The sequence below is a fragment of the Vipera ursinii genome (assembly GCF_947247035.1).
Source record: "Vipera ursinii genome assembly, chromosome: 3".
Classification (NCBI taxonomy): Eukaryota; Metazoa; Chordata; class Lepidosauria; order Squamata; family Viperidae; genus Vipera; species Vipera ursinii.
The window spans coordinates 67,748,067-67,773,888 of NC_139516.1; the positions used below are offsets into that span (position 1 = coordinate 67,748,067).

At 37.7% G+C, this 25,822-nt stretch overlaps 1 protein-coding gene and 1 long non-coding RNA gene across 9 annotated transcripts in view; one reads left to right on the plus strand and one right to left on the minus strand.

Moving 5' to 3' along the window:
* DOCK7 (dedicator of cytokinesis 7) overlaps window positions 1-25,822 on the minus strand; it is a 142,555-nt gene that overhangs the window by 85,559 nt on the left and 31,174 nt on the right. For all 8 annotated transcript variants that reach the window (XM_083359893.1, XM_083359892.1, XM_083359891.1 and 5 more), the window contains exons 6-14: window positions 25,468-25,680; window positions 23,976-24,061; window positions 18,515-18,581; window positions 17,794-17,943; window positions 16,285-16,365; window positions 14,516-14,681; window positions 9,391-9,533; window positions 7,422-7,515; window positions 7,165-7,327 (exon numbers count right to left, since the gene is read on the minus strand). In XM_083359893.1, coding sequence (XP_083216019.1) covers window positions 7,165-7,327; window positions 7,422-7,515; window positions 9,391-9,533; window positions 14,516-14,681; window positions 16,285-16,365; window positions 17,794-17,943; window positions 18,515-18,581; window positions 23,976-24,061; window positions 25,468-25,680 — 1,163 coding nt within the window. The remainder of the gene's footprint in view (window positions 1-7,164; window positions 7,328-7,421; window positions 7,516-9,390; window positions 9,534-14,515; window positions 14,682-16,284; window positions 16,366-17,793; window positions 17,944-18,514; window positions 18,582-23,975; window positions 24,062-25,467; window positions 25,681-25,822) is intronic.
* LOC310638668 lies at window positions 3,435-8,665 on the plus strand. The gene is made up of 3 exons (XR_014492149.1): window positions 3,435-3,606; window positions 7,051-7,166; window positions 7,402-8,665. It is a non-coding gene; the product is annotated as an uncharacterized lncRNA (long non-coding RNA).

Here is a 25,822-nt window from a genome sequence, read left to right on the forward strand (position 1 = left end):
AGCCCTTCCTGGTGTACAAAGAAAATCATATTAAGGATGAAATCAAACCATAATATATATATATATATATATGGCCAATTCATGCAAAACTCCACGTAATCCCAAAGGGTTCACATACTTTTTCTTGCAACTCTGTGTGTGTGTGTGTGTGTGTGTGTGTGTGTGTGTGTGTGTAAATATTGTTAAGTATTTAGAATACCTTGCTAGGCCCCAAACACGGGACAAATCTTATTTCCTGTTTCAGCCTAACCCAAGGCCATCCACAGGCAGTAGTCACAACAGTGACAGCTCATATTTGTGTATTTTTTTTTTGGATTGCTAATAAAGAATTAAAGGGGGACTAATATGGCCATTTCAAACTTATTTGTTCTCATCAGTCAGCCATACCCCTCTGAGATTCAAACTTGGGCCGATCCAAAAAAAAAAATTTACACACACACACACACACACACACGTGTGTGTGTGTGTGTGTGTGTAAATTTTTCTGGCTTGCTAACAAAGAATAAAGGGAGACCGATATGATCATTTCAAACTTATTTGTTCTCATCAGTCAGCCATACCCTTCTGAGATATATGTACTTTGTCCTGCTCCATATGTTCAAGAAATAAGCAGACCTTTGCTGTTATACAAGGACAATTTTCCTTGAGGGTCACTTTAGTAGAAGCTTTCTTAGTATCCATGCTACCTCAAGAAAGACAGGAAAAACTGAAAGATCTCAGCTGCAGACCTTCTTTGGGACAAGGTTTTGCCTTAGGGAGGGAAGGGAAATTGCCACTGCTTCAACTCTGTGAAGTGTGGGATGGGAAAAAAAAAGATTTTGTCTCACAGAATTAGGTAGACAGTGCTGTCAGACAAGAAATCATCATATTCATTTTGCCAAGGACAGAAATGGTCTCCGTTCACTTCTTTGGCAGAGATCAAACAGTGTGTTTTCAAACAGGTGGAGAGGAAAAAAAACTTGTCACCAACTTTAGGCACAGGGGAAGCTTTTTTCCTCCTCTATTTCGTTTAATGCTTTATTTCAGTTCTATAAAGTAAAATTGGGCTGCTTTTTTGCATCTGGGAGCCACGGAAGGAATGTATCCTTGGAGTTGTTTAACAAAAGAAAACAGGAGTGTGACGTTTAGCAGAGGTTTAACATGCCTATTTTCTTCTCTTATTTTTTTAATGGAACTATTACATATATGTATGATCTGGGCAAGGATTACAGAGATTGGGGTTGGCTGTATATGGCATATAGACCACGGATTTTCCAGCTTTTGTTAAGCAGGAAGCAAAGGAGATGCCTAAAAGCAGAAGTCATTTAGGTTATATTGCTCCTAGCTATACAGCTCTATTCATAACATGCCTACATCCCCCGTACAAGCAAGACCTTCCACTGAAATGAATCACATAAAACAAATGAGCCTCTCGTGTTCAGAAAGTTCAGCTGGGACATAAACATTGGTTCCATCCCATTGGGATTGCACAAGACTGCAAAGTGCACCTGTTTATTAATGTTTATCTATATACTGAAGTCTTTCCTACCTCCCTCTCTGTGTCTACATATATTGAGTTCACTTTTTGGGAGAAATGTGACGTCCTAAATATAAATATCCTAAATATCACCCTGGTGGAACAAACCATCTAGTTCTGAGAAACTCATCTCTAGTGATGGAAAACCAATGTGTACATTGTCTGCCACATTAAAACCTTTCACTATGTGCCTAATATTCCTCCTCACTTTCATAATAATACAAATGTCTTTGTATCATAATGGCTTCTTAAAATTGGCTTCGACTAAGAAGATAACTTAGTAGTTCGTTGTTATTTCAAAATTGTAAATTCTAAATTATTGAGATCACAATACAGATAACTACATTATGGTATAGAATGCTTAACTTGCTTTATGAATTTTTTTATTGATTGTTTGGTAAACCATCACAAATCTGTAAATGATTTGGTGCTTTACAAGTGGAGTGAATGAAGGAATAAATAAGCAGGCTTGCTGCTAAAATAAAAAAATGTATACATTTCTAAAGTTCCTTCAAAATATGAGGACAAATTTAATTATACTCACTGGAAGTATACAAAATTTGAATCAGAGTATCATGCTTAAGTCATTAAAATACAGTATTTTAATGTCATTATCTATATATTCCTATAAACATAGGCATAACCTTATCAATGTGTCTATCAAATAATTCATATAGACAATGGTGTTAAACATTTAGGCCTGTGACAAATTAAGCTAAATAGTTCTGTAAGAAATTGTCTCATGACATCAAGCAAAAAAAGCCATCAAGCAAAAAAAAAACTACTGGTGTTTTTGATGAACAAATCAACCACAACTTATTTTGAAAACAAACTGATGGTTTATAAAACCATGAAAATTACTTGTTAAAGGGGGAAAGTAACCCTTAGATTTACATCAGCAATTTTGTTTTAATCAGTGGGCTTTCAGAGGGCTTTCAGATAGATGTAAACAGTACACCCTATCTAAATACTTATTTTCTAATACATGTCAACAGCAATGTAGATTAAATGTGCACATTGCCAAAAGAAAAACATTAATGGACAATGCATAGGAAATAATATGTTTCATGCTTGCAGTTCTAATCTTCACAAAAGTGCCTTTTGAATGTGAATTTTCTTTTTTAGGCTGAGTTATTAGCGTTGTGTCTAGGCAATTACATTGTAAGATTGTGTGTTATCTAATTAAAAATCTGTACACATTTGAATCATTTTAATAGTTCAATAAAAAGACTATAGAGCTACATTTTATTTATGCCATCTTTCAGTTTACAATAATAACCAGCTTTGGTGGTAATTATATCACCAAGTAATGCTAAAATATTACATGTATAATGGAGCATTTTTAAAGGTAACGTGAAAGGCCCATAAAATGCAGAATCCTATATCAAAATTGAGTAGCACTGTTTTAAATTTAGAAAGCAGTGCTTTTAAATCAAGGAAACATCTTTTAGAAGTTAGGCATTCTGATTCCTAATATATCAGCTATTGAGGGACTATCTGGAGGATGGCTACGGATATTCAATATTAAATAAACGTCACCTGATCCTGGTGAACAGTATTGGAGAAAAAGTGTGCTGTACTATCTGTGCGTGGATATTGTTTAATGCAGGATCAATCTTTGTTTGCCCCTGACAATGACCACCTGCCCTAAGACTGTATTTCCCATAACCTTATTTCTCGATAGATGGGTTATTTAAAAAAATTATTTAACTGATGCCTTTTCTACCACGGCTTCTCACACAGCTGCTGTCTGCTCTATCTCCAATATTTAAGATTAGCAAATCTGGGCTGCAAAAATCTGCATGGTCAGTAGATGGTGGTAATGAGTTTAGAAATTTTTCCCTCTCTTTAATGCTATCTTGGTTGGCAACAGTCCTATAAAGAGACGCTGCAGGCACAAAGAGCAATGAATGTGGAGAGGTTCTGCCCTGCTGAGGCTCACATAAAGCGATTCTTCACACTGTTGTTGCTGCTGGCAAGCTGAGATGGGACTCCTGAAAACTGACACGTTTTCTTTACGTTGAAGAATTTGCCTCATATAGGACACACGTTCCTCAAATCAGAACATTTGGTTACGCTAAGCACATTCCGTAAGTATTTGCATCCGGGGCTCTATTTTTTACTACTTAGAAAATCTAAGAAAACACCTGTGATTTCCTCAAGCTTTTAACTGTTAATTTATTTATCCATTTTAGTGTTATTTTAATAAGCTTTTCATGTTTATGTTCTTCTTTGGGGGGAAAAATAGCATCCTTGATTACATGCCAAAGGAGAAACGTAGAGTATCTATTAAATAAATGAAAAATAATAAAAATATCAACATAAAAGCAATTCTGCCCAAAGATACTAAATGCAGATTCTGGAACTACTGGAAAAAAATCCATACTATATTTTCTTATACATTAGTCTGCTCCCCAGAGTCTTATTTAGTGTATTGTTTGACTAAACACATGTTATTACTATGCAGAAATCTAGAAAATATAAAGGAGAAGGAGGTCTCAATCTATAACTAAATGAATACATGAAGTAGCTGGTGGTTTATTCCTTCTCTCTGAAAGGTGACACATAATTCAGTTGTAAACCTCAATAGAAAAAAAAATCTAGCATAAAGTTTTCATGGTTTTTATTACAGATATATTATTTGGTACCATTCTGTCCTTGCTAGGACTTTTTACTTACATTGATTTATTACACGCTACCTAATGGTTGGTTGACTGCAACTATTATCCCTCTTCCCTAATCCCTAAAACATATATAGTTGTAAGAGATAAAATTACCTCACAAACGTTCTTCCTGATATGGCCTTGAAGATGATTAAATTTCTCCTTCAGAAATTAGAAATTTAGCTTGTTCCCTCCAAGAACTCTCAAGTTTTAGAGAAGGTTGTTTCACAAGTTTCCCTAGCAAAATCCTTCTTGACAAAATATTGCATTTTTAACACATTTGTAAATTATCGTTCATAATGGTTAAGGCGCTAAGCTACAAAAAGAACCAGTCTGATGTAGTAGTGAAGGCAGCAGGGTAGCAATTGGGAAAATGTGAGTTCTAATCTTGACTTACAGTCATGGCCGAAATTGTTGGCACCCCAGAAACTTTTCCAGAAAATCAAGTATTTCTCACAGAAAAGTATTGCAGGAACACGTTTTGCTATACACAGGTTTATTCCCTTTGTGTGTATTGGAACACAACAAAAAAGGGAGGAAAAAAAGCAAATTGGACATAATGTCAAACAAAACTCCAAAAATGGGCCGGACAAAATTATTGGCACCCTTTCAAAATTGTGAGTAAACAAGATTGTTTCAAGCATGTAATGCTCCTTGAAACTCACCTGGGGCAAGTAACAGGTGTGGGCAATATAAAAATCACACCTGAAAGCAGATAAAAAGGAGAGAAGTTCACTTAGTCTTTGCATTGTGTGTCTGTGTGTGCCACGCTAAGCATGGACAACAGAAAGAGGAGAAGAGAACTGTCTGAGGACTTGAGAACCAAAATTGTGGACAAATATCAACAATCTCAAGGTTACAAGTCCATCTCCAGAGATCTAGATTTGCCTTTGTCCACAGTGCGCAACATTATCAAGAAGTTTGCAACCCATGGCACTGTAGCAAATCTCCCTGGTCGTGGACAGAAGAGAAAAATTGATGAAAGGTTGCAACGCAGGATAGTCCGGATGGTGGATAAGCGGCCCTAAACAAGTTCCAAAGGAATGCAAGCTGTCCTGCAGTCTCAGGGAGCATCAGTGTCAGAGTGAACTATCCGTCGACATTTAAATGAAATGAAACGCTATGGCAGGAGACCCAGGAGGACCCCACTGCTGACACAGAGACATAAAAAAGCAAGATCACAGTTTGCCAAAATGTACTTGAGTAAGCCAAAATCCTTCTGGGAAAACGTCTTGCGGACAGATGAGACCAAGATAGAGCTTTTTGGTAAAGCATATCATTCTACTGTTTACCGAAAATGAAATGAGGTGTACAAAGAAAAGAACACAGTACCTACAGTGAAATATGGTGGAGGTTCAATGATGTTTTGGGGTTGTTTTGCTGCCTCTGGCACTGGGTGCCTTGAATGTGTGCAAGGCTTCATGAAATCTGAGGATTACCAAAGGATTTTGGGTCGCACTGTAGAGCCCAGTGTCAGAAAGCTGGGTTTGCGTCCGAGATCTTGGGTCTTCCAGCAGGACAATGACCCCAAACATACGTCAAAAAGCACCCAGAAATGAATGGCAAGAAAGCGCTGGAGAGTTCTGAAGTGGCCAGCAATGAGTCCAGATCTGAATCCCATTGAACACCTGTGGAGAGATCTTAAAATTGCTGTTGGGAAAAGGCGCCCTTCCAATAAGAGAGACCTGGAGCAGTTTGCAAAGGAAGAGTGGTCCAAAATTCCGGGTGAGAGGTGTAAGAAGCTTATTGATGGTTATAGGAAGCGATTGATTTCAGTTATTTTTCCCAAAGGGTGTGCAACCAAATATTAAGTTAAGGGTGCCAATAATTTTGTCCGGCCCATTTTTGGAGTTTTGTTTGACATTATGTCCAATTTGCTTTTTTTCCTCCCTTTTTTTGTTGTGTTCCAATACACACAAAGGGAATAAACCTGTGTATAGCAAAACATGTGTTCCTGCAATACTTTTCTGTGAGAAATACTTGATTTTCTGGAAAAATTTCTGGGGTGCCAACAATTTTGGCCACGACTGTAAATGCAAAGCCAGTTGGGTGACCTTGAGCCACCCATTCTCTCTCAGCTCTAGGCAATGGCAAAATCACTTCTAAAAGTTTGTCAAAAAAACAAACAGGGACTTGTCCAATTACCAGAAGTCAAACACTGACTCAAAGGAGCATGTGCGCGTGCACAAGCACACAAACAAAAACTGAAATGGCTTCTAAGTAAGATTATAATGAGAAGATTGAAAGCTTAATTTTGACATACTATTATAGGCACATGATATTGTTCTTGCTTTGCCTGAAAGGGCAGTCTGAAAATGGAAATAATACTGCCCAAATATGATTTGCCAAGAGGTCAGCAAATTCAGGTGAACTAGAAAATCCATTACAAAAATTCCTCTTTTCTGACCCACAGTTTTTAAAAAGATCAGATTGACATTTTAAGAATATTAATTGATTAATATAAAATGAGTTGGTTGGTTGCCATGGGAACAAAGCTAAGAAAGGGAAAAGCTATTTCCCTAAAACAGCAGCTAGCTAAGCCTGCAGGACGCTGTGCTGGCAAGCAGTCCAATCCTTATACCAGCAACCAGATCCCAATACTATCTATTTGCAAAATAATGTTCCTTGTCTTTGTATAAATGATCCTGTTTTCAGCATTGTATGCCATTAACTGAGACAGGCAGCATGTCTCTCTAGCTGTTGTATCACTTTCATAATATAGCACTAAGTTACTTAAGCATGATAAATTTCCATATTATTTTCAGTGGAAAAGAATTAAAGTACAGTTACCACTATCAAACCTGGTAGCAAACACCAGGTTGACCAATACATGGCAGAAGAGTTAATTTATTTTATCTTTGAATCATCTAGGGCAGGGGTGTCAAACTGCCGACCCGCGGGCCAGACGCATGATCTAGAAGCCGCGCTCACCCCATTGCCAGCAAAACAGTCCCAATATGTCTAGCGACGTTTTTTTCTTCTTACCTGTAAGTAGTATTTGGAATGTAAACATCTCTTGCAGGAAATTCCAAGATCTCTCTTGTTGGTCGAACTCTACTATCTGGGTAAAGTTTTACTTGCAACAGTTCTGGAGTTAGACAATAGTGTGGGTTCTCTGGGGCTGGAGAAATATCAATCTTCAACTGAGCTATGGAATGAGAAATTATAGCGTAACAGCCATTTGCTTAAAAAACAAACATTGATCTTCAATATGTTTTTCAGCAGTCATCTGTGAACTGTACCTGTGATAGGTCTCAGGCGTCTTAGAACAGAAGAAGGCCTCTTCATATCTGCAAGGAATTTGTATAAATCTTCATCACTCAACCGGTCACCTTCCTACAGTTGATAAAATAAGGGAAGCAATCATTTCAGGCCAACAGCACTGGAATAAGTGACTTATGACCTTGCAGTATCCCCCTAGCCAGGTGATCAAAATTTGGATGCTTGGCAACCGGCTCATATTTATGACAGTTGAAGTGCCCTGGAGTCATGGGATCACCTTTTGCAGTCTTCCAACAAGCAAAGTCAATGAGGAAGCTAGACTCACTTAACAACCAGGTTACTAACTTACTGTCATAATCAGGCCCTATCTTTTTCTTTTGTTTGCATCATGGGTAGGCCCAATAACAAAAGATCAGATGGATTTCAGGGCAAAGGGTGCACTAAATATTTTCTGTATTCTTTCAAAGGTAAGGAAATGCCATATGACAGTCCATCTTCTCCTGGACTATCTATACAACTCCTTTTAACTCGGTAATTACTCCTATTTCATCATATCCTTGGAGCTATTGAACTTAGATAAACATTAGTAGTAGCCAAATTAAAATAGGGAACACTTTCCTACTTAATGTTGCCATACACCACTGGATGACATCGCCAGGGCTCGCTGCCTTGAAAGAGTGAGAAAAATTCTCAAGGACGACTCACACCCTGGTTGGTACCTCTTTACTCTCCTACCATCGGATAGGAGATATAGGAGTATAGCCAGCTGTACCAACAGGCTGAAGAAGAGCTTCTCTCCATGGGCTGTCAAACTCTTGAATGGGAAATAATTTTATAATTTTATGTACGACTGACTTGTGAGGCCAGTGTGTTGTACAATTAGCTCACGTGGTGTAACAAGATGGTGGGTTTATTGTCACTGTGAGTGTGGTGGGGGGGGCACGAAAAAAGGGAGTCTTGGCCAATCTCAATGTATACATGGTTGTACTTTGACAATAAAGGTTCATTCATTCACAAGGATGCTGTAGAATTCAGTGCAAAAGGGTGCTTAAAATATGCCGCATGATGCTTATGACAAGCAGCCTATCTCATTTGAGATCACATATCAAAGTGAGAATATAAAGCTTGGTTTGGCACATTCTCTTGCAATGACTCCACACATTAGTTGTTTAAGGGGATAGAAGCAGGCTGAGAGGATGCACCAAACCTCTTGCCCCTCAAAATTATGTGGCTTCCCTTGATTCCTTCAGAGATGTATGTCTGAAGGAGAAAATGTACAACCACAGACCACTAGTTAAATTGAAATGCTACACAAAGGAAGTTCCAATTTGCATCGGAAGCTTACACAGATAAAAATAATATACAGTAGCTGTAATGCATGAATGCATGAGAGCCAGTTTGGTGTAGTGATGAAAGAACTAGGGTAGAAAGCAGATGACTGTGAGTTCTAGGCTAAGCATGAAGGCAGCTGGAGGGCCTAGGGCTAGTCTCTCTCAGCACTCAGAAGAAGGCAATGGCAAGCCACTTCTGAAAACCTTGCTAAGAAAACCTAGTAGGCAGTCCAGGCAGTCACCAGGAGTCAACATTGACTCAATGGTGCAAAAACAAAACAAAACAAAACAAAACATGAAGAATACATTGGACATCTCCAAGCCTTGAATCAATACCTGTCAATAGGTTTAATTCTATTTCTACATTCTATAATCTTGGTTAAGAAAGATACGGAAGAGGTACTATTTATCAAATACATCGCCAAAATATAGCTTATTTGTGCTTTTTTTTTCTTTTGTTCATTCATCTCCAATTCCTGGAGATTACCTGGTTTCTATCCTGATGCCAAACTGGCTCTTTTTTTGTGTATGTACCTGGATATATATTTCTTGCGGGGATAATGAAACCTTAACTGATTAGGACAACATATCACAAAATAATAACAATAACATATGACTAGTTGTAGCAATTGTTACTGTATCAAGAATGGTGGAATACCTGTTTAAAGAAGTTTGTCACTGTCAGGGTAGCTGGTCTAAAGTTAGTCAGGTTACAGGCCTCGTCCCCACTAGTGGTTCTTTCTAGAGAACGCCTACCAACAATGCTAGAATTTCTTCTTTCAGACCAAGATCCTTTGCGTTCTTTTAAAAAAAGGTGGGGAAATAAAGAAAACTTCCATAATTACTTCTGAAAGGTTAGCTGTATGAACTTTGGAGAATGCAAGTTAGGAGAGACAGTTATGCTAACACAATTTTACTTCTGAGGCACCAAAAATGCACAAAGCAGTCATTACCCTTACTTCCCTCACAACAACTGTACCGAGTGACTTATGCTCATTATAAACCACATGGCAATTTATGTCTTCATTCCTCAAAAAATGATGAAGTTAGCCATTCTGAGGGAGATGGGAGGTTTAGAAATAGGAAATATAAATCAGTAAAATTCTGATTATACTGCGCAGTAGTATCCCAACAATAAAATACTCCATGATACTTTTTCACAATCATCACATCATTCCTGTGGAATATGTTCACTTCCACAGAATTAGCAGAACAGTTTTAGAAAGCAGCAGACTAGGAATAAAATCCCTAAAAGATAATTCTATTTGTTATTGCAGAATTTATTTCATGGGCTGCACACAATGATCCTCAGCAGCCCTGGTCTTCAGTTGGTCGATGCCAGGTTGATATATAAAGCAGTGACAAGATCCATGATCTTATAATGAATGAGACAATTAATTTGAGATAATCATTCAGACCTGGGTGATCAAAGTGGTGGATCCGGTCTTGCAAATATGCTCAACTGAGTTTTGGCTTTGGCACCAGCTACAACCCCAGGGATTGGAGTAACAGCAGTCGTCCATAGATCAGAGGATCTATGCCATAAATAACATGTGAGAACCTAGATGGCCTCTAGGAAGCAAGTTAGTTTGTGAATGTTGTACTGGCCACAAGCGCTTGCTTCCATTTATCAAGTCTGCAGCAGTCTTCAAAACTGTTAATTTGGGGAAACTTTCACTTGCCCTCTTGTGTCACAGAGTTGGTGTGCCTGAGTACTTATGGCCACCTTGACAACCAGCAATCTCACCCAAATGTTTGAGGGTCAAACACATTATCAAGGATCATGTACTGAACCTGGTGTTTTTTTGTCTCTGGGCAGTTGTGAACCGAAGGTGGATTACATTACCATCAGTTCTTTATCAAGGACAAATCACTTTGTGGTTGCTTGTTAGTGCTGCCCTGTAAAATCAAAAGCTATTTGATTAGTCTGTCCCAAGCAACTAATCGACCCATATGGATTTCAGAGAGCCTGGGATTTCTTTTTCTGGGGCTCTGATGATGATCGTAGTCTCCATCTAAACTGGATGTGCACTGAGGGCTTTGGATCAGTGTGCACATGCACCTATCTGTGTGCGAGTCCTGCTCCTTGGTATCCCAAGGGGTTGTGAGACATGGAACTGTAGAAGGAATGGTAGATCACTACTGGAAAAGGACAAGAAGAAAATCAGACCAAGCATATGTAAGAAACCATATAAGAAATTATACTTGGCGCTAAGAGCAGGAAAACGTAGTTATTCTTCTTTTAATGCCAATGTTTATAATAACCCATTTCCTGACGCACAACAATACCTACATTGTAGGCATGTGGTATACAAAGTTGCCTGGATCTGCTCTGACTCTGACTAAGCACATCTTATTGAATTGGCCAAGGTGTGATCCTGTCTTCTTATCTGGGAGGTATGTGAGGACAGCATTCCCAGGTCTGTTAGCCTGGACACTTATCTTTAGGATGCATATAATTCCCAGTGGCTGAAGTCTTCCCATAAAATAAGGTGAACTTGGATCCATGAAGTAGTAAGCATGTTGTTGAAGTACATTTTATTCTCTGTGACCAGTTCCAGTTTATGTTGCCAAGTGGAAGGTGGTCTATCCAACCAAATGGTTTGCAGGGTACCTCAGGACTCTCCCCTCTCCTGTTTATCATCTACATGAAATTACAGGCTGTCATTCAACGACATGAGATCAGGTATCCTCAATGCACTTAGTTATGTTGTCTCAGTTCATGTCTGTGTCTGGAGCCTGCCTGGGCCTGGATGGGGAGTAACAAGCTAAAATTTACTCCTGAAAAGACCAAACAGTTATGAGCATGTAAATTGTCTAGTCCTGTTGATTTTCGATCTTTGGCTCTGAATGGAGTTGCACCGAGGTGACGTGCACTTATTCTGAACTCACAGCTCCTACCTGCTCAAGGAGCAAATGGCAGTGGTAGCCAGTAGGTTCTTTGCACAGAATCATCTAATGCACCAATTGTTCATCTCTTCTCGTGGTCACTCGTATTTGGTCACTTCAAATGTGGATTACTGCAATGTGCTCTACATGAAGCTGCCTTTAAAGAGCACTTTAGCTCTACGGCTCATGCAGAATGAGCACCGGAAAAATTTATGCATGCATCTTGATAAGTCCATATAATATCTCTGCCATATGAACTTTCCAACTGAACTTCCAGTTGAAAGACGGTGGCTCACCAACTATAAGCTCTTTTATGACATTGAATCTGGCTGAGAGACTGTCTCTCCTTTATTATTTCTACTCATCCTGTACTTCAAATCTCATTCACTAAGCAGTATCACATGGTCTTCTCTGTTCCTACCTTTGGGGAATGGCCTACAAGTGTTTAAGCCAGGGGTCTTCAAACTTGGCCCTTTTATGACTTGTGGACTTCAACTCCCAGAATTCCTCAGCCAGCATGCCTGGCTGAGGAATTCTGGGAGTTGAAGTCCACAAGTCATAAAAGGGCCAAGTTTGAAGACCCCTGGTTTAAGCATTCTTTTCAAACTGGCTTTTCCCACAACGTCCCATAAGAAAGGCTGGTGGTGTGAATATTTAACATGTTTGGTTAGTGTGTGTGATGATGTGATTTTCTCCTTTTATGGGATATTCTTTTGGGCTTTGTTGTTTTTTAAGTGTTATGTTGGTTTTTATTGTATGCAGATTACGTTTTCTATGGTTTTTACAGGTTTTATTGTTTGTAATGCTGTTTGTTTTCATGTACCTGGTTATTTTTGTACTGGTTTTTTTCGTGTTTTTAACTTTATAAGCCACCCAATACCATGTATGTGAGATGGACGGCAATATAAACTGAATAAACAAATAAAATACCATCCAGCTGTCTTTGTATTGAGGCAGCTTTATAGAAGGAAGGAAGGAAGGAAGGAAGGAAGGAAGGAAGGAAGGAAGGAAGGAAGGAAGGAAGGAAGGAAGGAAGGAAGGAAGGAAGGAAGGAAGGTATTAAAAAGGAAAAAAGGAAATGCAAGTTAATAATGTATCTGTAGGATAGTCAATCCAAACTCTGTGACAATCAAATAAATGCAACAGTAACTTACATTTTTATTATTTTATAGTTATTACTATTATTAGATTTTTAGAGTGTGTGTGTGTGTGTGTATAGCTACAAACACACCTAATACTTCTGTCTCCTAATTTCCCTATAGCAAGAAACCAGTGAGACGAGATGAGATGAGGAAATAATAACTAGCTCAAAGTCACTCAGCTGGCTTTCTTGACTAAGAACTCCCCATTTCTGGTTTCCAAGTCAGTGCCTTAACCACTACCAAACGTAGCGCTCTGTTCTATGAAAGGAAGAGCTAATTTATTTCTGGAAGAGGTTGATATCCAGCAATATTTGTCTTTTTTGTCAACTTCCCTTTCAGTCTGCTCCAAGGCTGTTTGTAAGCCTAAACCTATAAGCCTTGCTTAAAGGTCTAAACACTTGGCTGTGATCCTGTGGCTATGGTGATGAATGTGCTAAGGATCCAGTTTCTTGGCTATATTGCTAACTGGCCAAGTATCTTGTTCCTATGTATATTTAATCTGGATGTTTGAGTGGGTGGTGGTGGTGGTGTTTTTATTGGTTTAAAATGTTTTTAGTATTTTTATCTATATATTTTTTTAATTGTAAGCCACTCAGCATCATTGACTGAGATGGACAGCTGCAGATATTGAATGAACGAACGAATGAATGAATGAAAAGGGAAACAAAATAGAATAAAATTGGATTAAGATAAGGGAAGGGGAAGAGTCACTTGAACCAGATGAATAAAAAAAAAGGAAAAAGAAGTCTGTTCAGGCATTACAAACCCCACTCCCTTCTAGCCTTGAAGATGTTACCTACTCAGGTAATGAAACATCTGCAAGAAAGCAACCAAGCTCAACAGAGCACCAAGGACTCCACATTACAAAAATATTAAAGTTCACCAGACACTAAAACCCACTAGGGTGACCTAGCTTTTCGGCAGCAAAATCTGCAGCCCTTCCCATCTCTAATCCATTTGCTTGTTTTTATCAGCATATTCCATATTAATTATATTATATTATATTATATTATATTATATTATATTATATTATATTATATTATATTATATTATATTATATTATATTATATTATATTATATTATATTATATTATTATTTATTTATTTATTTATTTTATTGCATTTATATGCCGCCCTTTCCCTGAGGACTCAGGGCGGTTTACAGGGAGTTAAAAATCAACCATACAAAAGTTAAAACCCAATTTAAAAAATATTAAATCAACCCTGTACTATTAAAAACCCCAATTAAAATGAATGTCTCCTCAGCCTGGGCCCGAGAGCTCAAAGAGCCAGGTCTATAATTATATTAATTATATTATATTATATTATATTATATTATATTATATTATATTATATTATATTATATTATATTATATTATATTATATTATATTATATTATATTATATTATATTATATTATATTATATTAATTATATTATATTATATTATATTATATTATATTATATATTATATTATATTATATTATATTATATTATATTATATTATATTATATTATATTATATTATATTATATTATATTATATTATTATATTATATTATATTATAAATATATACGTTATGTGAATTTATTTCCATTAGTAATGAAATGCTATTTTTTTAAGTGATAGGTAGTACGTAACTGAAAACAAATATTGCAGCTAGTAAGGACGTAGTTTTAAAAAAGCAAGCAATGTCACATAACGGTCTTTTGCTGAGACTTATTTTCAATTTCTTATAATACGTTTAGATTTCTACCTCCAGTGGCAATTTCTACTTCTGCAGAATCTCTTTCCAAACTTCCAGCACTGCTGACTATATTCATTAAATGAATAGCAGTCCAGGCAAAAGGCATGCGGTATTTGCCAAGTCTTTGGCAAAATTGTTCTGATTGGCTTTTCAATTTGTCTAGCTTTTCCTTGTTCTGCAAAAACAAAAACAAGAAAACAAACCTGTTCACACAACTGAAGCATTTCTAAAACATTAATAGTTCTCTACTAATTATAACATGTCAGTTCATGTTTAAAAGCTGAAACTTGGCATATTTTAAGAACATTTTTTTTCATATACTGTAGGAAATAAGGAAATTTTTATTGAGGCATTTGATTGTATAGACAGTCCTCACATGAATTAAAGTTTTTTGCAATATTGTACTAAGTATTGCAATGGACCTTTAAATGTGGCTTAAATATGCATTGAAATGAAAGGACTTGCCTCTAGTTGTAAGTGAAAATCACAGAATTTGCAATTAAGTCAATAATAGAATCTAAGAGAATTACCAAAATATATCTCTAAACAATTACAGGCTACACTATAGCTACAAGAGAAATGTCTGTTGCAACCAAACAAAAGGAGACTGATGCAAGATTATGAAAAAGCAGCTCAGAGAGAGCTATTATTTATTTAGAATTTTTTCTAGAGTTATGCCAAGACCTCAAAAATATTAACAATATCTTTTTGTTACTTTAAAATACAGGTAGTCCTTGACTTATAACCATTCAGCTAGTGACCATTTGAAGTTACAATGGCCCATGGCCATTTTACACACTTGCAGCATCTCCATGTCAGGGGTAGGCAACCTTGGCTCTTTTATGACTCGTGGACTTCAACTCCCAGAATTCCTGAGCCAGCCAATTCTGGGAGTTGAAGTCCACGAGTCATAAAAGAGCCAAGGTTGTCTAACCCTGACCATGGTCATGTGATCAAAATTTGGATGCTTGGCAATTGGCTCATATTAAGGACACTGCAGTGTCTCGGGGTCATGTGATCCTCATTTGTGACCTTTTGGCAAACAAAGCCAATGGGGAAGCCAGATTCACTTAACAACCATGTTACTAACTGAACAATGGCAGAGATTCACTTAATTCTGTGGCAAGAAAAGTCATAAAATGGGGCAAAACTCATTTAGCAACTGTCTCACTTAGAAAAAGAAATTTGGGGCTCAGCTGTGGACATAAGTTGAAGGTTACTTGTATTTTTTTTTACAGAGCAGAATTTCAAACCGTTATCTCGGTAGCTTTCCATTATAGCACATCATTCTGTTTGGAAGGCAAACACTAAGGGGCAACAGCAAACCACAAATTTTCATAAAAGAGGAAGAATGGGAGCACAATGCAAAGAGACAAGAGCAGGAGTGAAGATATAAGTTTTTGGCTTAGTCATGTAGTGGCAAATATCATTGAGCAATATGTCCAAATCCTCCCAAGAACTTACCCAAGGCCATTCAGCAAATTACTTAGGAGAAGTTATAAATGGTGTTCAGAGGCAGAATGGGATAGATAAAAACTTTAGCAATTCTGGCATCTCCAAAAGGCTAAGATACAAGGGGAGTGGGAATCACCACAAATTGCTTCACTTTACACTATTATTTGTCAGTAGAATGACTACCCTTAGAAGCAATCCATGATTTGTATCTCCATGCAAGCTCTTCTCTGTGAGCTGCTCCACTTTGTATAATGAATGTAACAATCAACTGTTAAGTGCAGGACATAATTTACTTCTGGACGAAAAATAAAAAAAATGCTTACCTTTGCAGCATCTGCTTCTTTCATAATCATATATGGCTCAGCACATTCTCCAATATCTCCTTGTTGTAGTACCTTTTCCAACTACACAAAGGAAGCAGAGAAGACTGGTATGATACAGGAGACATGTTACATATATACAATACGTGATTGAATGAAGTTGAACTTTCCATCCAATTGCCCAGTCCTACAGGTAGGAAGAGAGGTTCTTTCTTTGTGCACTAGCTATATAAGCCACGTCCATAAAGGTAAACAACAGGTGCATCTGTACAAAGGAGGACAGGCCAATCTCTTATCTCACAGTAGCCAATGTGAGATTTCTAACTGAAAGAAAGAGAAGGTCCTGCTTGAAGCTCCATCTTTTTAGATTTGCTTGCTAGGGACTCAAGTCTTCTTCATTAACTATGGCAATTCTCTAAAATTCCCTACTAGGAGACCAGCCTAATTATACACAGATTTTTTTTTCTTTTGTTCATTCGGCAGAGCTTATGGCCCTTGGGCTACTGGAGTACATTAATAAGAATGTAAAGGCCTGGAATGATCATGGAACACTTACAATGTAGGATAACCACACAATGATTCTGCTGATTTTTTTTTTTAAGAAGAAAAATGTCTACCCTGAACACCACGATTCATCCTCTCAAAACTATAATCTGCGGGTGAAGCAAGTAAACAGAGTGGGAGGAAGAGAGGCAGGACAAAATCGGTATTTAAGTAGCACCTATGCATGTATAATCTGCAGGCATACCCTTCCTGCTGTATACGAAAATTTGTCCAAGAAAGCATGAGTAATTTCAGGTGCTGGAACACAGCGTCTAGACACAGGGTCAGGACTTATCTTTCTGAGAAAGGGGAAGGAAGGGGAAGGAACTGAACTGGACTCTGCCAGACTTACTTCACTTCTTGATAATGCATTTTATGTTGTGTCTTTTGTTGCTGTTCAGTCCCTAAGTCCTGTCTGACCCTTTGCGACCCCATGGACCATAGCACGCCAGGCTCCCTTGTCTTCCACTGTCTCCCCGAGTTTGCCCAAATTCACGTTCATTCTGTTGATGACACTATCTAACCATCTCATCCTCTGCCATCCCTTTCTCCTTTTGCCTTCCATCTTTTCCAACATGAGGGGCTTTTTCAGTGAATCCTCTCTTCTCGTTAGGTGACCAAAGTATTTGAACTTCAGCTTCAGTATCTGTCCTTCCAAAGAACAGTCAGGATTTATTTCCTTTAGGAAAGTTGTGTATATGCATGCGTTTATACAGTGCCTAGTTTATTTGGCTGTTCTGTTTGTCTTAAAAATAGTTTCTGTAACTAATCCTTGTATATTTCTCCCTACGTATATAAAGAGAGATGACTACCTACGAACAATATTCAGTTCTTATGCAATCATATATTCCATCAGACTTTTAAATGACTTTCATCTCTAATTTTTAAATACATACAGAATAGGTATATTCCCAACCTTTATCATCACATAAAATATTCTCTTTTTGAACAAAAGAAGAAAAATATTACCTTTATTACCAGGAAGACATCTTGGGAAGGGTATGTAATAGAAAAGATGGCTGAACGAGCCAAAGTGGTTATGGCCGCAGGGGGAACATGAGGTCGCAACATGCTTTTCATTTGTTCAGAGTTTAAATCAAAGTAAAAGTTCTCTGAAATCTAAAAATAAATAAGAAGCTGGCTAGTTGCAGGTTGTTACATAGACAGACAGACAGACAGACTGATACTCTTCACCAAATACAAAATTTTAAAATATCAGAACAGTTCTTAATATGGCTTCTCTTATAATCACTAGAGATGGCAGTAACTCAAGTTATTTTTTATATTTTCACATAGTTTCTTTTACGCCATTTGGGACTGCACAAGGCTCGGATTAGGAGGGCAAAATGTGATTTGGAACGTGCGTATGTACGCATACCTGTCAAGAATACCTTAAACCAAATATGGTTTAATTAACAATGGGCAAACATGGACTTTTGGATTAAGGGTACAAATGTGTCTGAACGCCTGCTGTTCATACATTTGCTAGAGTCACTTGTGAGACAGCTTAGACTACAGTACAGTGAATTTTCTGTTATTCCTCAGATGGACTGCCTTCTCCATTTTGAATCTGTTGAATCTGTATCACGATGGCAAACAAAGTAAAGGCAACATTACAAGTGCTGAGCATAGAAGCACTGCTACTGCGTTCAATTCACTTTCCAAATGAAGCAAGCAAGCCTCAACTCACCTTCTTTTTTTCTTTAACATCATATAATGCCAGACTTGCAAAAATGGGCTCTATTTCAATTTCAAACCTTCCGAGAAAAGAAAAAGAGTAATTACAACCAAAGTGTAGCAACCTCATTTCACTCCACTGTATGAACCCTACACGCACACAGAATTAGGATTATGATGGTTCACAAGGATTCTATTTCCATGGCTTTAACAACAGTCTAACACCCGTAGCATAGTTTAAGCATTCAAGTACCTCAAGGTATTCCAGCAAGATGCATACAATAGCAACCAAATAAAAGCTTTGAGCACAAATGAAAGGATAGTAAGGTATTAAAATACAGGTGTTGAATAAGACAAAATCAAATACCTCTGACTGCTGCTTTATAAACTTAAAGTTTCCTCAATATGTCTAGCCAATAAAAAGAATGAGAGGTGTGCAAGGGCATAATCTTCCATTGGTTGTGCAACTGCACAATTTTCCATAGCCTATTTTTTACACTAGATTCAACCAACTCCTATATAATCCATTTGATCTTAACCAAAAGGCTGAGCAGCAATAGGTATTTCATTATTGTATTTTCTGCTATTTTATCCTGGAATTATAGCCTGTACTTTGTTTTTGTTTTATTGTTTTATTATTGTATTTTCTGCTATCTCTTTTACCCTGGAATTAGATCCTGCATATTTTATTTTTTGATATGGTTGTATGACTAACCAATTCATAAACTTTATATTCATCTACATAATCCTAACACAGCCTATAAATGTTACAAATATACATGACTGATGTCTATGAAATTCCTTATGTCCAAAACCAAAGCTTCAGCTTGTGAAATTTCAAAAAAAAAAAGGCCTATTAATTTGACTTGGCATAGAAAGATTCTAGGGTAAAGATTTCTGATCAAAACAAAAAGTAAAGCTTTTTGCTATTGTTACTTTTTTGTAGATGGTGTGACTGTGTGTTTGCATACAATCTTCTTATTCAGAAATAATTTTTACTATGGATAAAACTAACTGGGAACTTTCAATCTTTGTAGTCCAGAGCTCTTACCTGATTTCTCCAAGGTAAACCAGGAATCATAAAAAACAAATAATGGTTTGCAATTATAATTTGGAAAAGGAACAAGGCTCCACAGCTCAGGATATTTTGTTCAACACAGTGAACATATTTATATATATATAAATAAATAACATGCCCAGGCTCACACTGAGTGAGAAAAACATATGATCAATGTAAGTGCAATTGGCACCACTTCCACCCCACCATCTATTTAATAATTTCTCCCTTTTGCCATGTTAAAACTCAATGGCAGTTGTTGAAACTCGGGGGACCACAATCAAGGCAACATTTGTGGCCCTTGAAACCCAGGGAAGGCAATTAAGCGCTCGTACAAGGAACAAAGGGATGTATTTCAGCATACAGCTCAGGCACAACATGAGAATACACTACTGTTCTAAATTAAGCCTTTGCTTTCTTGAATATTTTTTTTCTTATTTCCTGATTCCATTTATTCTACAGTTCACTTAACAAAGATGAAAAGCGCAATTGGTTTCCCAGATCATGAATCTAAGTAGGCACTAGACAACACCCGTCTGCATTTACAAAACAAAACGTATTAGTGATTCTGCTCATCATGTGTGTCCCCCATTCCTGCAGATGATAAATTGACATTTCTTCTGACTTTGCACATCCTAACAACAATATACCAGGGTGACAAATGTTAAAAAAATTCCACTTTCATTATCTGCTGAATTAATACGGTATATTTAAAGTGGAGGTTCCCTAGCTATCCACACTTAGCACAATAGATATATACAAGTTAACTTTCCCCCCCCCTTTGCATTTGTACTGGGCTGACTGAGCCAATTTTGAGGTTTTACACCTGACACACAAGGCCCTAACCTACTGAGAACTCAGCCTTTCTTATCCTAACTCCCACCATTCAGTCCACCAAAATACATGAATCCCCTTTTGGGACACTTAACAAAATTCTGACTGCTTCTGGAACATCAGTACAAAATACTCCGGAGCTCTTTATGTTAAACATCATTTCTGGGATCTAATAGAAATAAAGCTTAGCAAATGGCCAATTGATCTAGTATTTCATTGTATGTGTACAACTTCATGCTGTAGGATCTTATGGAACACTGCAACAGAAATAAGGTCAGAATTATCTGGATTGATGCCAGGACCTAAAATGGTTTTCCTCTAAGTCGGGGCGGGCAACCCTGCCCCCTTTATGACCCATGGACTTCAACTCCCAGCTGTCACAGGAGTTCTGGGAGTTGAAGTCCACAGCTCGTAAAGGGGGCAGAGTTGCGCACCACAGTTGTAGGAGTTAAGTCCTATTTGCATCTCAGTTTCAAAAGCTCTAGTAACTGGCACTCCCTAACAAGAAATGTTGACAGAACTAAGGACAGACAAGATGAAAAACGTCAGGTATAAAATCAGTTTTGTGCTGATTTTCTCAAAGGGAATAGCAGTAAAATTTTACCTCCTGTTATTAGAGAAGAGTTATAGGCAATGAACCAACTACAGGTAACCCTCTATTCTGGAGCTCCACTTCATTAAACTTGTTTAACAAGTTTCCTGCCTCCCTGGTGAATGCTTTGCTGGCTGCCTCAAGGCTCAAGGTTTAAAGAGAGTTTGGAGTTCTGAGCCTTCAGTTTGCCTTAAAAGTGGTGCCTTTTAGAAGCAATGGATTGCAACTTCCAGAGTTCCCAGCCAGCATGGGAATTAGCCTTGCTGCATGAGTATCAGGGTGGCTCATGTTTAACCCGTCTGATGACTATCATGTTGGAGAAAGTGATCTATCCCAACCAGCAAATTCTATGTATTAGTTACACATTCTAGGCTTCTATTCACCATTCCCGATCTCTTTCTCTGGTTTTTTTTCCTTTTATTTAATTTGTATCCTGCCTTTATTATTTTTACAAATAAGAAGTCAAGGTGGTGAATATACACAACATACCTTCCTCCTATTTTCTCACAAGCACCACCCTGGGAAGTGGGTTGGATTGAGATTGAGTGACTGGCCCAAAGTCACCCAGCTGGCTTTCCTGGCTAAGATGAGACTTAAACTCATGGCCTTCAGCTTTCTAACCACTAGACCCAAAAAAAAAACAAGTCTTTATTGCACAGTTTGAGTTTTATGTTATGAGAAAGTAAGAAGTTCTCTTTTTCTATTTTCCCCACACATGCCGTTATAAATCTCCACCTTGTATTCTTACTTTCCACCAAAGTAAAAAAAAACTTTCATATTTCAGTTTATATTTTCTTCAGAAGAAATATACCTCAGCTATTCTTTTTGGGGAAGAGGAGGGAAGAGATAGAAGCAATTGCAACTGAGGCACATATTATTTATAGTTGTGCTAGTTGTGAATACAAAACATTCAGGCACTTCATTGGCCTCAGCCGCACTCAGCTGCTATTTAATTGCTTCCCACTATTTGAAGGCTATTTGGAGAATGTGTAAATCATACATTTGTGTCAAGCCATAGTTACAGTTTCACAAGTGTCTGTGCGGAACACATGCAAGTCTTTTAAAAATTCATTTAAAAATCTAAAGAACTCAGTGTGTCTGGTTATCCAACACAGCAGATGGACAAATTCTATCAATTAACCTGGGTCATTAGCTGAGCAGAATCAAAAACCAAACTGAAAGCAAATAGATCGAAGGTGCAAATGACTACAAGACTGTGATTGAAAGACATGGATGCCTTTGAAGATTATTCATTGTTTGGATGTGTTACCTAGTTAATTTTAAACCTTTTTTTTAAATCCCATTTATATCACGCCCTTCTCCGAAAACTCAGGGCGGCTTACAATCTAAGCACAAATCAATGTGCTTAGCAATAGCCTTCATTCTATGTATATGCCTGCTTATTTAGGGCTTTTGCCCCCCCCCCCCAAGCGGCATTATTACAAAGTCAGCTTATTGCCCCCAACAATCTGGGTCCTCATTTTACCTACCTCGGAAGGATGGAAGGCTGAGTCAACCTTGAGCCTGGTGGGATGCGAACCTGTACTAATTGCAGGCAGCTGGTGTTACTTAAGGAGGCATTAGCCCACTGCTCCACCAAGGCTCTTTCTTTTTATCTCTAAGTGGGATTTTTTTTTTACTCTTCTGTTCCACTTTACTAATGCCCCAGTCCCCAGTTTTGCTACCCGCTCCTCCTCCTTTTCTTTCCTACACGGTGCAGCTATACCTGATTCCTTTTCTTTCCTTTTTGCTCCTTTTGGAAAAAGGAGGAAACACATTTGTGCCTCTGCATGTCTAAATTCTACATTATTGTGTACAAGAATAGTCTTTGTGTACGGGACAGAATGGTTCAGATACGCAGGGAGAACCAATTAAGTTCGCACCGCACTCGTGTCAGAAGCACCACTGTCTGGGGGACGCCCAGTTGGGGGCTCCTTTTATGTGCCCAGCAGGGGCTGGAGTGAAGGACCAGAGCTCACCCGGCCCCATGACAACTTACAATGGGTATTCATTTTAATCGACTGTGATTCATTTAATTTGTATCTATTAATTTGTTTTGGAACTGGGCCAGCCTCTCTGGGGAGCAGTGTGCATTCCAGCACATATATACACTCACTATGCATTATACAAATGCACCACATAAACACACACAACATCCATCCCATTGCAATTCTATGTTATGGTAATTTTATTAAGGTTTTATCTTAATTTAGCAATAGCAATAGCACTTTGGCTTATATACCGCTTTATAGAGCTTTACAGCCCTCTCTATGTGGTTTAGAGTCAGCATATTGTCCCCAACAATCTGGGTCCTCATTTTACCAACCTCAGAAGGATGGAAAGCTGAGTCAACCTTGAGCCGGTCAGGATTGAACTCCTGGCAGTCAGCAATGAGTTAGCCTACAATACTGCATTCTAACCACTGCGCCACCATGGCTCTTTTCAATATATTAATATATTAAAATTTTCACATATTATGTCTTATATTGTATTGTTCACATATCTTACATGCATACATACGCACAGAACACACACATTTGATGATGCTTTAAACTAAATTTGTATATCAGTGATTGCATTATCAGTGAACCTCTATAAATGGTCATATGCTAAATAAATAAATAATAAATTTCAGGGAAAACATCTGGAGCTGGCACCTTAGTTTGATAGGTATTATGTACATAACTTTATGTATATTGTATTCTTCACATATCTTACATGCATACACATACACACACATATTTGATAACGCTTTAAACTAAATTTGTATATCAATGATTGTATATCAGTGAACCTCTATAAATGCCATACACTAAATAAATAAATAAAAACATTTCTTTCAGGGAAAACACTTCACCTGGAGCTGGCAACTCTTAAGTTTGACAAGATAAGTATTATGTACATGTATATGTGTGTCAGTGTCGCTTCTGATAAAGGAGAAAATACAACAGCGTTTCAAAAAAAAATAAAACTGGCTGAGTTAATACTTACTTTAAAGACAAACACTTGACAAGAAGCCTTTGACCAAAGTGCTCTTTGGGGATTTCTGGAATGCCAAGCCTTTCTATGGGTTCCTCCTAGAATTGGGCACAAACCTAGTAAGCAATGCATGCACCACTCCCATAACCAAAGCATAGCATGAAGTGACTAAAAAAGTGCAAGACAGATCCCCATCCACCCCTTCCTAAAGCACAAATATAATTTAATTTCAAAACTGATCAGCTGGCAGCAACTATAAACAATAGTACATAGAGGGGCTTAGGATAGAAACTTCCCAACAGATCGGAGGACTGTAAATGTAGATCTGCCTGTCTACGGAGAGTCTCAGTCATTCAAGTCATGGTTGTCCCCAAAGTGCTTTTTCAAAAGGCAACTGGGCTTTGTTTTTCCTTGAAGACATTTCGCTTCTCATCCAAGAAGCTTCTTCAGTTCTCTGTAGATCTGCCTGTGCAAGGCAATCTGGATTAATCTGGATGAAAACCTTCACGCTGCGAAAATACCGCCATTTGCCACCTTAAGCCAAACAGGAATGCCATTTTTTTTTCCAAAGAGGAGTTTTGGATCTCTTTGCATCCAGTTCTGATGCACACAGAAGGTGACAGAGAATTTGGCATGAGTGGAGCACCACTAGAAAATCCTGCTCTGGGTACCTTTCATGCCAGATGAAATTGCAGAGGAGGAAAGTGAACCAGTAAGATCAAAGCAACATGGCTGCTTCACTTCTCTCTGCCAAACAAAAGGGTTGCTTTGCTTTGCTTTAATAGGAACATGGTCAACCTAAACACCTTTTTTTAAAAAAAAAACCGTGGGAAGCAGTATCTAAAGGATTATATTTTCGTTCCTGTGTCTTCAAGCAAAGTTTGTAATAATCCCAGAAAACAAACCAAGGTAGCACATGGCTAAATAGTTGTTCTTTTATACTTGGCAAAGCTTGCTGGTTATTAGCCAAGAATTACCACACCAAAACTTGCATTGTGATGGAATGTGGTGGAACAAGCAAACATTAGCATTTGTTTTAGACATGTCAGAGCTTCAAGGCTATGGAAGAGAGGGCAATTCACACTTATAGGACTGATGTGTGTCAACTCAGAAATAACTCCTGCTGACTTATTTATAAAGAATTTATTCTCATACGGGAAAGGTCATATAAATGTCCTTATCTGAGATATTTCCCTTGTCTGGATTTTTTATTTTTATTTTTAAATTTTGCTTATTTATGAAATTCACAGCCGTGCCTATACCTAGTAAAAAGCACAAGCTTACTATCTTTCTATAAAAATGCCAAACGTATAAACAAGAATTCTGTCTATGTGTCCATAGCATGAACTGGTATGAATTATCTCGATTGATTTGTTCTTTGTTCATTAAATTTATTGGCTGTCCGTCTTACCATAGGGTAACTTACAATCATATAAATAGGTCTATACGCATAGAATTAAAACATAAATAAATTAAAACCAAACATCAAGTATCCCAAAAGTACCTCATCAGGTGCTGGATGCAAGGCAAAAAGCTCCTTGTGTCTGTTGGATTTTCTTTGTTCATCATTTTGGTGATCGATTTCTTCATTCGGCGTCCGATCCAGAAGATTAGGGAGCAAAGCATCGGGAAGGGAATTTTTCAAGTCAAAAATACTGCAGGCCCAACTACCTCGTGGTGTATCATCTATTGACATGGACCGTCTTTTCAGATCATCCTAATGACAAATCAAATAGAAGAGTTTATATATAGCTCAGGAGCGAATTCTTGGGTTCCTGGTGCTCTCTGTGTTTGGTTGTCATTTACAAGAAAACAGCCAAATTCAGAGAGTACCAAGAACCCAATAAATCATATGCAGT